The 13,070-nt window shown below is 39.6% G+C and overlaps 1 protein-coding gene across 1 annotated transcript in view; it reads left to right on the top strand.

Moving 5' to 3' along the window:
- The first annotated feature begins 3,467 nt into the window (after positions 1-3,467).
- bib (MIP channel family protein big brain) overlaps positions 3,468-13,070 on the top strand; it is an 82,445-nt gene continuing 72,842 nt past the window's right edge. Inside the window, exon 1 of the mRNA XM_028180415.2 lies at positions 3,468-3,948. Within this exon, the coding sequence (XP_028036216.1) occupies positions 3,618-3,948 (331 nt within the window). The 5' untranslated portion in view covers positions 3,468-3,617. The remainder of the gene's footprint in view (positions 3,949-13,070) is intronic.

The following is a 13,070-nucleotide window of genomic DNA, read 5'->3' as shown; positions in this document are numbered from 1 at the left end:
GCTCGTCCACTGATCAATGCAATAAAAAAAAACAAGAAAAAGCGTTTTCCCAAACTTTTTTATTTATTTCTTAGATGGGTGGACGAGCTCACAGCCCACCTGGTGTTAAGTGGTTACTCATACATCATAATGGTGGAATAACAGCGTATTTAAAAAAATCAAACTCGCGCTACGCTGATCGCAATGCATATTCTGCGCGGGTGGCACGGGTAGGTACAATTATCCCGCTAATAACATGAAGCAGTGCTGCGTTCTAGTTCGAAAGGTTGGGGAGCTGTTGCCTATTACGGTTAAGATTTGGAGTTTCTAGGTGTGTTTCCTTCGTTTCCTTCTTTTCAGAGCAATTTCAATATTCCTCAAAGCACTCTAGAACATATGGTACAAAACAAAGAGAGAATCGAAGTCACCCTCTTCTGTATGGAGAAAATAGAGATATGTAGCTGGTACTTGGAAGCCCTGGCGTAGAGAGCAGTACTCCAAGGGAGGCTGGACTTGTGCTTTGGCTAAAGTATTCGCTCTGTTGAGGACTACAAGCATTTTTGACGTTAACTTGGCTCTGCCCTCCGAATGGCTCCAATGGTAAAAATCTCTCGAAATTTCTACCCCCCCGTATCCCAATACTCATAGAAGGTTGCAGGTATACTCAATTGAATTGCGGTGCCATGACAAAAGGGTTTTTCTTCGTGGTTAACGCGCAAGCCTATGCCTTCAAAAGGTTAAATTGGACTAAATTTATTTCATTCCATTCGGAGACCCGCCCCAGGGTGTTCTCCACCTCAAACAAGTCTTGACCGTCTCTCCTGCATTACGCTCCGAGAAAGACTCTGATGGCTGATATCTGTCACATCCCTCATTATGTCATCCGCCTATTTATGTATTCCATCAAGAGATTGTATGTCATTGATAAACAGGATGAGAAGCATGGGCATATTGTGGAGTGCCAGCGTTAATATTTGTATCAGAGCGGCCGTTGACGACGACTGTGATACTCCACCTAGCGATTCACAGTCCCACGGGGATTCCGTAAGGTTCCGATCCAATAGAAGTACCCTCAGCTTAAATAACCCCAATTGTCCATAGATTGTAATCGCGCTAGTATAGATCTCTGCGGAGCCAATGAAACAGTATGTAGCTTAACTTAATAATGAAATAAAACTTTAGATTAAACTTCTAGGGTCACGTATAAATGACAGAATTGGGTTAATTTTGATGTTTCTCTAGGCCGCGGTTCGGTCTAACGTATGAACTGTGTTCGGCTTTGTTACCAAACGGGGTCACTGTCCAATCAGCCGCAAATCTCATCCGACCTCAATTTGCTAACGCTATTCATCAATCTTTGTTGAATATTAGTGTTGTTGAATAGCGTATTAAGGATTTTTAGAAACACTAACAATCTATTCATTCCATTATTTTTGTATTCAAAACTTTGGATCAAATAAAAATTTACAATTCACTTTAATTTAGATGTTAAGTAACATACTTAATTAATTAACGTCAAAATAAAATATCCTCAGTCTTAGGAATTCGCGAAACCAATAGAGTGCTTTTTTAAGTTATCTTTTGTCCGCCAAATTACGTGAAAAATTGAAGCTAAATGAAAAGGTTCGGTGTTAAGATTTGGTTTCTACAAAATAGCACAACAGTATCGTACACTGTAAAGCAAACAAAAGGAATATTGGCAAGAATAATAGTATAAATAATAAGACGGTGGTATGGGCCTGTAAAGGTTTCCCGTCAAGTTTTATGGATAGATAGGTAGGTACTAACGGTGAGCCTAGTAGGTATACCTGGTATACGGTTAACCTAGTATACAAGAATACTACACTATTACAACAATAGATACGTGCCAAAACACGACATTACGGATCCTCCCGATCCATTAACGGTGCTTTTAGGTACCACAAGCACCGGTCACTGTTCTCGCCGAACCCGTCGCTTGCGACGAAGGGCTCGACGAGTGAATTAACCCTCAGACAGCCCACTGAGTTTCTTGCTGGATTTTCTCAATGGGTCGCGCACTGCTTTTGCTAAGGCCAGTGTTAGCAACACTTCCGGTTTGAGTCCTGTGAGCTCACCTACATGTTAGGGTAAAGCTGAAATAGCCTCTGAAGGCTATCAGCATAGCTAGGGAAAAAAAATACTTAAAGGTGACCTAATACAATAAAAACTGCATAATAATAATATCAATACCTAAGTACCTGTACACAAGATCAAAGTTCAACAATAATGCATTAATTTATTTTCGTAGTGAAGTCATTTATCATGGAGGTCGGTGTTGAACGCATTTTTTATTGCTCTAAGTATATAGGCAGAAGATATCACAGCTCATATGGTGTTGGTTGGCACCGATCATACTCAGCACAAAATGAACGAATCCATGATGAGCCAAGAGGTTGGAACAAAGGTCTAATTGTATCTTAAAACGCTTTACGATTTCATAGCAGAAATAATCAAGAAGATAGTACCTACCTATTAAACCTAATTATTGTCTGTTTGAGTCTCGCCCTATAGTAGTTTTAGTATCAACAACGGTACTCTCACGTATTAGCCACGGACGGCCATTCATTTATTGTTATATGTGAAAGTTAATACAGATTTTGGTATATTTAATATGTATTACATTTGTGTGATATTTGTATCAGGTTCCGATAAACTGTTTTTTTTTGTTTATTACATATTGAGAATTTTTATTGGTTTTTCGTTAAAAATGTAATTAACGAAACAAAGGAGGAAATTCGAAACATGCAATGAATGTATGTCTTTAGGAACCAGTGAATATGGTTGAATTTAAACCATCAATCGAACGCCAGTATTGTTTAAGCCGTTTAAGTTACAATTTTACGGAAACTAAGAAATAATAAAAAGAAGAAAAGAGACTTATTATTTTTTGTTTAAGCTGCAACTGTATTACTTCACTAGTTTTTCGTAGTTTTTCAGTTTTTTTTTCTACATAAGCTTATAGTATTGAGAGGCTATTTCACCTTCTCCATGACGTGTAGGTGAGCTCACGGCGCTCAAACCGGGAGATATATTTTCAGCGTATAGGTTGTAACCTACTTAGTTTTTTTCACGCGACTTTTCACTGAAAGTATTTTTAGTGATCATCGAAATTTGTCTAGGCGGCGGCGGCTTGACTGTGCCTCTGGCATTGTTGATGTCCCTAAGCGAACGTGATTACTTACTAGAAGGCTGGATGCTCGTTGAAAATATGTTTGTTTTAGATTTTATTTAAAAAACACGAATGAAAACGGTGAATAGCGTATAAAACTACCCTAAAAACTGTAGCGATAACATTAATCCAATTAAAGGTTTATTGTGGTGGCGAACTGGCGATTTGATTACACCCCAGCGCCGCAGGTCCCGGCGGGGCGTAACAAGTGGGGCTGGCATGTGCAGCGCCCCCGCGCTCATTCACCGCCTCCATTAAATTTCACTCAAACTCGTTCACTTCATTCAGTCGCCGGCGTCGTTGTCGGATGGACGATTGAAATTGTCTTTTGTCGCGACTAACCATGCGTTTGTGCCGAAAGCGCGCGTAAATACAAAATTTGTTGTGTTCATTGTGTCGTTTCAAAGCGTACGTATTTTAGTGAAATGAAAATCGTGTAATCGTTAAAATGGGCGAACAAACGTTTACCATACCGGACGATAATCTGGAACAGCACATTGTGACTTTGTTTGAGAAATTGGAAATTTTACGCCGGGACGCGAATACGAATGGGGACAATTTGGCGGGCAGGATTCCAGCTAGATTAGAGCTGAGGACTTTGTCGCTGTGGAAGGCAGTGGTCGCGGAATGTGTGGCGTCGTTCCTCTATGTTTTCATAGTGTGCGGGGCGGCCGGTGGGGCGGGTGTGGGCGCCTCAGCTTCTGCAGTCCTGCTATCTACGGCACTGGCTTCAGGTTGTGCTATAGCAACCCTCACCATGTGCTTCGTTAATATCTCTGGTATGTTCAAATTAATATGCTGTATTCAGACTAGGTTTAAAGAGAGCGTTTTTGATAGCAAAGGCGGACGTGTATACCGTCTACGTGATGATAGGTGGATGTAAACAATGCCAGGAGTGCAGCCAATTCGGTAGGTAACGGTTTGGCTATGTCCCCGGCTTTGATGATGTCCATAAGCGATGGTAACCCAGGTAACCACACAACATCAGGTGGGCCGTATGCTCGTTTGCCTATAGGGGCAACAAAAACAAACAAATAAGCTATGGAGTGTTTTCAAACCTCGTTCTCTCTGATATTACTAATGTCCATGGAGGCAGTAAGGGGTAGTGGACAAAAAAAATGGTTTATCTTACTTGATCACATTTTATTTCGCCATCCAATGACGTTATAATTGATATAAACCTCTCAAGAATTGTACAATATGAAGTCGTTTCCTTGGAAAGAAGGAACCTCATCTAAGTGCCATGAATATTGTAACAAAGACGAAACTTTGTTTAGAAATTTAATTTCGAGTTTTGAAACGACAGTCTAGGGAATTAGCCTTAGAGCCTTCAATATTTAATTTGAGATTATGAAAAACTTATTAATATGACAATTTATATGACTGCGTTAGCACATTATAGGTGTTGGTCACATAATGACCCATCACACGGTAAAAATGAATATATTATAATAGCAACCTCTAGTCACTATTACTTACTACTGCCCCATTATTCTATAGTAGCATTATCCTTATTACTAATTTGATAAAATAAGTAGCACTGATTCATTTACTGATTTTCAAATCATGGTGTGCCATTCCTAATGGTGTTATCGTCAAGGCGACTATTTGTGAAGCAACGCTAAATCAAATATTAACCTATTAGAGATGAGAAGAGGAAGAAGTCACACCACAGATAATAAACATTTGCTTACATTTTAGGGGGCTCTGTAGTATTGCGTTTAGTCGTTAAGTTCTTTGCGGTTTTAAACTGGCTGGTAATTGCTAAAACAAAAATCGTGTTAACGCAGTGGGCTAGGCGCCGCTTACTGCTGGGCCGAGGCTCTTGTGTTTTTTCCCTACTTGGAGCAAACATTCACGTGACATTTGTTTGCTCTTTGTCGGACTGTCTAACATATAAATGTATGTATTTAAACATATTTAAGTACGCATATCATTCGCCGATTCGCCATAGTACAGGTTATACTAGTTTGGGTATAGAGGATCGTGGACGATTTGTCCAGATAATTTTTTATTCTTTTATGAGCTCCGGCAAGAAGTGACCTACGTCATAGTTTCATCGGGAGTAGTTTATTTACAGTGATTTATTTTTATGGAATCAAAATTGCCGAAAACCTAGTATAATCAAAACCCGAGGTCTGGTGGGAACTTTCGCAAAGATACGAATTACTAATCGGTGGTAGAGATTCGGGGACTCTGTCTACTGTGTACAACCCACTGAGTTTCTAGCCGGTTTTCTCAGTGGGTCGGGATTCCGAAGCGGTAGTAGATTCTGCTAAAGTCTACTCTTGCTAGTGCCAGTGTTAGCAAATTCTCTTAGGCTGAGCCCCAGAGCTCACCTACCGGTTCGGGGGATAGCCCCGGGGATACTGGAATAGCCACGGGGATACTGGAATAGCCCCCTAGGCTACCAGGGAATAGATAGGGGAAAAGAATTGTGTACAATACAGTACACTAACGAGGCGATCATAAGTGTAATCCATCGGCATGCTCATTATAGTGGTCACGGGGTGCGGTAACCGAGTGTTAAAAAACTGAAACCTCATGAATTCATGTTCCGAGATGGGTGGCGGCCTTTACGTTGTAGATGTTTATGGGTTCCGTTAACCAATTAACAACAGGTGGGCCGTGAGCTCGTCCATTAATCTAAGCAATAAAAAAGAGGGATACGCGCGAGCCCTTCCGCCAAGACAAGATTAAGAAACCTCATATAGCTCTGACCGATATTCCACCGTTACTCATGAAAACTTTCAAGACTATATTCAAATGGTTCGGTAATTTGAATTTCTTGGTTGATCGTTCTAAAGGTCATATTTGTTAACATATCACTTTGGTCCTGAAATAGAACGAACAGAAATAATATCCGCACCATAGGCGACTGTTAATGTCGCGCGGGTTATTAGGGGCGATGTTCGGAGCGACCGTGGTCGCACAGGTAACATATCATGTAACTATTGTCACTATATTGAAGTCCTGTGTGCTTAGTGCGAGCTTGTTAACGTTCTCGATAGCGTAAAAGTTAATTCAAATTTGTATGGAGCTGGAACGTTTGTGTACGTTTGCCGCTAGGGGCGCCGTTGCAACTGCATACAAATGTGAGAACGTTAAAAAACTCGCACTAAGCACACTGGCCACTTTTACATCTTTTTTTTTGGTAGCCTGAGGGTCTGTTCTGACTAAGCACGGACGGGTATTATCAATCTGAGAGAATTTGGTATTACTAGCCCTAGTGAGAGCAGTTCTTCGCTCACTGAGAAGATTCGGCGAACAGTTCGGTGGGTTTTTTAGATAATATTCAACATTGTTATCGAATTTTGTTTTGGTAAGGTAACGAACAAATATTATAGATGTGAATTGAAAAGCTACTCCGGTCATGGTCCTCGTCGAACCCGTCGCTTGCGACGAAGGGCTCGACGAGTAAATTAACCCACGGACACAGCCCACTGAAATTCTCGCCGGATCTTCTCAGTGGGTCGGGATTCCGATCCGGTAGTAGATTCTGCGAAACTCTACTTTTGCTAGTGCCAGTGTTAGCAACGTCGTCAGGTTTGAGCCCCGTGAGCTCACCTACTAGTTAAGGTTACGCTGAAATAGCCTCTCAAGGCTATCAGTATAGGTAGAAAAAAACAAAAAAAAAGAAAGCTAAAGAAAACATGATATGCAAAGCACACAGACGACATCCCTTTTAAGACGGTAAAACCAAAAACATGAAATATCTGCCTGCTCTAGATGTTACTGTATGTTGTATAATTGAAAATGACCATACAAACTATGCTAAAGTGTATTAATTACCCTTAAGATCGATAACACAGGCGTGTAAATATACAAAATAAAAAAGTAATATAGAGCAGGTGGTTTTAAAGTACAAGTAAGTACAGGTGAGTACAGTTTGCGCTGAACGTTAGGCTCTGTGTAAAGACAGTCGCGAACGATAGCAGTTGTGCACTCGACTGTATGATTTTCATAAACTACTTATATCAGCGTACATAATTATTATATAGGTGATTCATTTTTTTTTTGTTTTTTTTTTTTTTTTGTTTTTTTTTTTTGCTTCGATGGGTGGACGAGCTCACAGCCCACCTGTTGTTAAGTGGTTACTGGAGCCCATAGACATCTACAACGTAAATGCGCCACCCACCTTGAGATATAAGTTGTAAGGTCTCAGTATAGTTACAACGGCTGCCCCACCTTTCAAACCGAAACGCATTACTGCTTCACGGCAGAAATAGGCAGGGCGGTGGTACCTACCCGTGCGGACTCACAAGAGGTCCTACCACCAGTAAAAAACATTTTGTAATATATTTGAAATATTATATTAAAAATACTAATATAGTTTGATATTGTATGTAATTACTACCGAGAGAAGCTGAAATAGCTGCTTACTACCTGCGAATAGGTAGGAAAAAAAAACCTTCTGGTGCATGGCGGCATTCACGGGAAGTTTCGACGAGAGTCTACGCAGACTTTGTTTTCTTAATTTATTTTCACGATGTATGCAAAACGTTTCGGACTTTTTCTCATATACAATTTTTTTTTTATTGCTTAGATCGATGGACGAGCTCACAGCCCACCTGGTGTTAAGTGGTCACTGGAGCCCATGGACATCTACAACGTAAATGCGCCACCCACCTTGAGATATAAGTTCTAAGATCTCAGTATAGTTACAACGGCTGCCCCATCCTTCAAACCGAAACGCATTACTGATTCACAGCAGAAATGGGCAGGGTGGTTGTACCTACCCGTGCGGACTCACAAGAGGTCCTACCACCAGTATACGCAGACTTTGTTTTCTTAAATTATTTTCATGATGTATGCAAAAAGTTTCGGACTTTTTCTCATATACTTGCAAAATATATTCAAAAAATTCAATTTACATCGACTTTTTTTTTAAACTAAAGCGCGTGACTCACTCAACTGGCAGTTCGTTATTCATTACGGCTCAATAAGGAGAGTCGCGACCGCGAACCCGCTCCGGTACTTGTACGCAGATGTTAGCAATTATCCCACAGTTATGCGTCTTTTTTACTTTTACGTATTTAATGTTCCCGTTGCAAGCTGACATACTATAGATTGCCTTTAAAGGACATTAGTAAAGCCCCGCTTCGCTTCGTGGTAGCCAGGGACTTGGCTGTGTCCTGGCATTACTGACGTTAATTTTTTTTCCTATCTATTGCTAGTAGCCTCTAGGGATTACGCTAGCTTCATCGGACGTATAAGCAAACTCACGGGGCTCAGCTTGGAGACTTCTGACACTAACCCTAGCAAGAGCTATCGGATGAGCCGCATGCTTGTCTGCCTACAAAGACAATAAACAAAACACTCATTATTTACGAGCAAAGTTTAATGAGAGCACTAGTAATGTAATTATGGTGAAAAGAAATGAAATTGAATTTTATGAAAACAACGTCTTATGGGTTTTTTAGTATTGTCTCGCACTCCTGGATGTTCCACTCGGGCAGCTGTTAGCAAATCCCTTGTCATCCTGGCTGAGCCTTTGCTCGCCCACCTGTCCTGGTAAAACCAGAAAGACCACCGGGCTACAAGTAATCCTTCATTAAAAAAGCATTATCTTTATAGTATTGTCTTCGGGCTTCGTAAGTCAAAGACGTATTTTAATACCACGTTTAAGTATCATCTTTTTGTTGTCACTAAATTATTTCCGATGTTTCGAATACTTCAGTTACCGTGGTTCACGGACGACTAAGATGTTGTTCGTCCATAGATAATACACATAAATTAGTTACAGATAAGCAACTCAAGCACTCAACATAAATGTTTAAGGGCGTCGGCCACTAGATGGCTTCGAACGTGACGTAGATAGCATTAACATACTTATCCTTTAATTTATTTTTAATGAAGGGTTTTGTAAACATTCAGAAACTACAAATTGATAAAATTTAATCGATTTGTCTATAACAAATAAAGACTTGTATGTTTTTTATTATTATTTGTGTTTAGTTATATAATAATTAAATGCCATATCTTTAACAACATATAAGTTTAGGGGCATCCGCTACAAGATGTCACTAGTTTCCATACATTTTTTTTTGTCTTAAAGTAAAGCAGTTTCAGTGCCTTGGTTCGTCGACATTTCAATGTTGTACTAACTACCCTCTATTTGTCTATAAAATAAAAGTATTTCTAGACTTTTACGTTTAGTTTCACACAGAACGAACTATTAATAACCTGTGGTCCGGCAGTTTGTTTGACTTGAATCGAGAATATAATGACAATAAAAAACGCGGGATTAAACGGTACAAGTAGTTTCTATTCTATAATTAAAATTACTTGCAATGTACGAGTATTGCTATCAATAACGTTATTGGATGGCGATGTGCAGATGTTAACAATTAATTAGCAACTTAAATAGCCCTGGAATACAACTAACATTCAAGAGTTATGTAAGTTGCTCGTATAACTTATATTTGAGAGAGAGAGAGGGAAAGTACGCTAAGTTTTCTTTTTTAATGCAACTGAATGTTCTGTTATACGGGAAGCCCACTGAGTTTCTCGCCGGATTGTTTCAGTGGATCGCGATTCCGATCCGGTGATAGATTCTGCAACGCATTTTTCTTGCTAGGGCTGGTGCTAGCAAGTTCTCTCAGGATGAGCCCGTGAGCTCAACTATCCGTTCGGGCGGACCTGGAATAGTCCCTTAGGCTACCAGCGAATAGATAGAGAAAAAAAACATATGAGAATCTGTTCAACACTTGAATAGCGCTAAGAACCTTTTAAGATAACCTTGTTTATACAAGTTCTGAATAACAACATTCGGACCATCGGTCTACCGAGCAATAACACCCACTCTGTGGAATATTTAGGTTTCTAGATACGACTAGAGCAATACGACTAGAGGTTTTTGCCAGATCGCTTTTATACTGTGATAGCTAGCTGAAAAGTTAAGTTCCACGGGCACCCGTGGCTATACACCTATTTAGCTTCGTCCTCCTCTCTGAGTCGCATTCCTCGTGTCAGAGTCGTGACCATCTATTATCCTTCTCTGGATGATGTTCCGCCATCTTCCTCTGTTCTCGGCGGTGTGTATGGCATCGTAGACTTTAGTTTCCTGAGTGGCGCGGATTTGGTTGGACTAGCGCATTGGATTGAATCCAATCTTTCGAGTTACCATAAAATTTTTCAAGATTGTCACCGCTCTTTCTGGCAATGTGACCGAAGAGCTCAAATATCCTTTTGAGGCAGATGGTGGAGTCTGGTTTGGATATTGAGCTGTCTTAATATAGATGCGTTAGTCCGATATTCTGTCCATTCGATAAATGATAATCGCTCATAATGGCTGACAAATAAAAATTTACAAAAGCCCATCGTTTAAAACGCCCCATATTAAACTATAAGATTGAATGCACATTATAATTCGGTAATACACGGTCATCATATTCTATTCAGCGCATCTAAGGGCCAAGTGTGGCACGTGGGCGCAACCCTTCGCGGTGCCACATACAATGGCGGTTTAAAATTAATATTGTAACACTTTAACAAAAGATAATCTATATTCGTTAATGGTTCGCTTATTTGGGAGTCCCTTTTAAGTTTTAGTGGCTTCGGACGCGATTTGGAGCACTTCACGGCTTAATCTGGCCTTCGCGATTTATTCAATTCGGTATTCAATCGACATATCGGTGAGTCCGTTTACGAATCCAAAACATCCTGAAACGTGAAACGAATAGAAATATTGAATTGAAATGCGTTTTTAAGCCTTGGACCTTTAAAAGCGTATAAACTCGATTGTAACTTAGCATAGATTGCGATTCACTCGATTATATAATTCGGATTTTCGGACTTCTGATCGCTTTTTTGCCCCTACCTATTTGCCAGTAGTCTAAGGGGCTATTCCAGTTATGCCCGAGCGGGTAGGTGAGCTTGCGGGCTCTACCTGAGAGAATTTGCTAACACTAGCCCCAGCAAGAGTAGTGTTTCGCAGAATCTATCACCGGATCGGAATCGGGACCCACTGAGAAGATCCGGGGAGAAATTTAACGGACAAAGAAACTCAGCGGGCTCTCGATCGCTACAACGCTACAAACACTAGTAACACAGTAACAATGTCTTACAATGTAGGCATAGAAACAAAAACTTCACTTCGACGTGACAGCATTGAAATTAGTTAAACGAACCTTTTCATGGCCATAATCGGCTGCGTCCGTTAAAATGTGAAACTCTGAAGAAAAACAAAGCCATTCCGCTAAAACTTTTATAGTCCTTACGTAATTTATCGTAACAACGCTACATTCGAATTTTAGTTTCAATTTTTCTGGACGTTCGCTTTTTTTTTTCGTGTCTGTGCTTTAAAAACGACGAAAGTCATCAGCCTTCACGAGGAGCACCGTTCGAGGAGGACTTCATTTTTAATTTACGCCATAACTAAATTGAGCTAGAAAAGTTTGCTCTTGCTAAGGCTAGTGTCGGCAAAGTCGTCAGTCAGGCTGAGCCCCGTGAGGTCGCCTACGCGTCCGATGAAGCTAGGATCACTCACGAGGCTATTAGAATAGGAAGGCAAAAAAGGTTTTTGCATTGTCTATTAAATACACAAAAACATGGAAAACAATTGATATAGCTAAGTCCAAAGAAGTTATTAATGAAGAATTAATTTCCGATTGATTTGGTTTTTATTTCCAAATATAATGTGTAGTTTTTTTAATTACCAATAAATACAGAACATTCGGACTGCTGTATTTATGGCATTGCTCTATGATTATTTGGTTTGAAAGTAGTTGCTTGTATTGTATTTTACTCTCTAATCCGTGCTTAATATATTTATTTTTCAATTGATATTTTCACGTTTATAATTAAGCTTTATGGTCCACATTATTTTTAATCTTCGAACTGATTCTGTAAATTGAGATCAAATATAGAATGGTCGCATTTGTCTGAGCGCTCTATATTTTATTAAGGGTCTTCTGACCAGCTCTATTTTAGGAGAGTACTAATTTGAAATTTCGATTTGGTTTGGTTTATTTATTTTTGTACTTTTGCAGAGTGTTCTCGATATAGAATTCATCCGTAATATTTATGAGTTCATCACAATTTGTTTGATTTTTTAATGTACTGTGTGATATTTATGAAAATCGTCATTTTATTTTAAACTAGTGGTCCCCTGGTAGTCGAAATTCGACTATAACTAATAGAAATTATAAGTTTGTATAATACTGTGATTATATTGTCCAAGACTATCAAATACTTCTTTAATTACAGATTTCGTCAAAACTTCACTGTAGACAAATATTAATAAAGAGAAAACAATATTTAATATATTCTCAATTTGACAGACTATAACTGACAGACTGCAAAGAACAGTTTGACAATAAACAAAAAAAAAGTGTGTGTGTCCGCTCCGACGCACGACTGGAGTTTACTGGATATAAAAAATTAAACGAAACAATACGAGAAATAGTTCTATATTACGACAACACGATACACTACAGATTATTAACAAATTAACGAGACACAAAACAAACGACTAACAAATATATGAAAATACAATAATGAGAGAAACGCGCGATCAGTACGAGGCTTTGTGGCGGACTGCCGGCGCAGCAGCCCGGCGCGCATTTCGTGTGACATGCGCATAACGCATTTCGTGTGACATGCTAGTACGATTTTGGTCCCCATAATTTTCATACCCCGGGCCTATATATGTAAATCGATTCTAAAGGAGTAAACTCCAAAAAGTGTGTGTGTCCGCTCCGACGCACGACTGGAGTTTACTGGATATAAAAAATTAAACGAAACAATACGAGAAATAGTTCTATATTACGACAACACGATACACTACAGATTATTAACAAATTAACGAGACACAAAACAAACGACTAACAAATATATGAAAATACAATAATGAGAGAAACGCGCGATCAGTACGAGGCTTTGTGGCGGACTGCCGGCG

The sequence above is a fragment of the Bombyx mandarina genome, chromosome 05 (genome assembly GCF_030267445.1).
Source record: "Bombyx mandarina strain Sakado chromosome 05, ASM3026744v2".
NCBI classification, from domain to species: Eukaryota; Metazoa; Arthropoda; class Insecta; order Lepidoptera; family Bombycidae; genus Bombyx; species Bombyx mandarina.
This window is presented reverse-complemented; position numbering and strand designations above follow the sequence as displayed.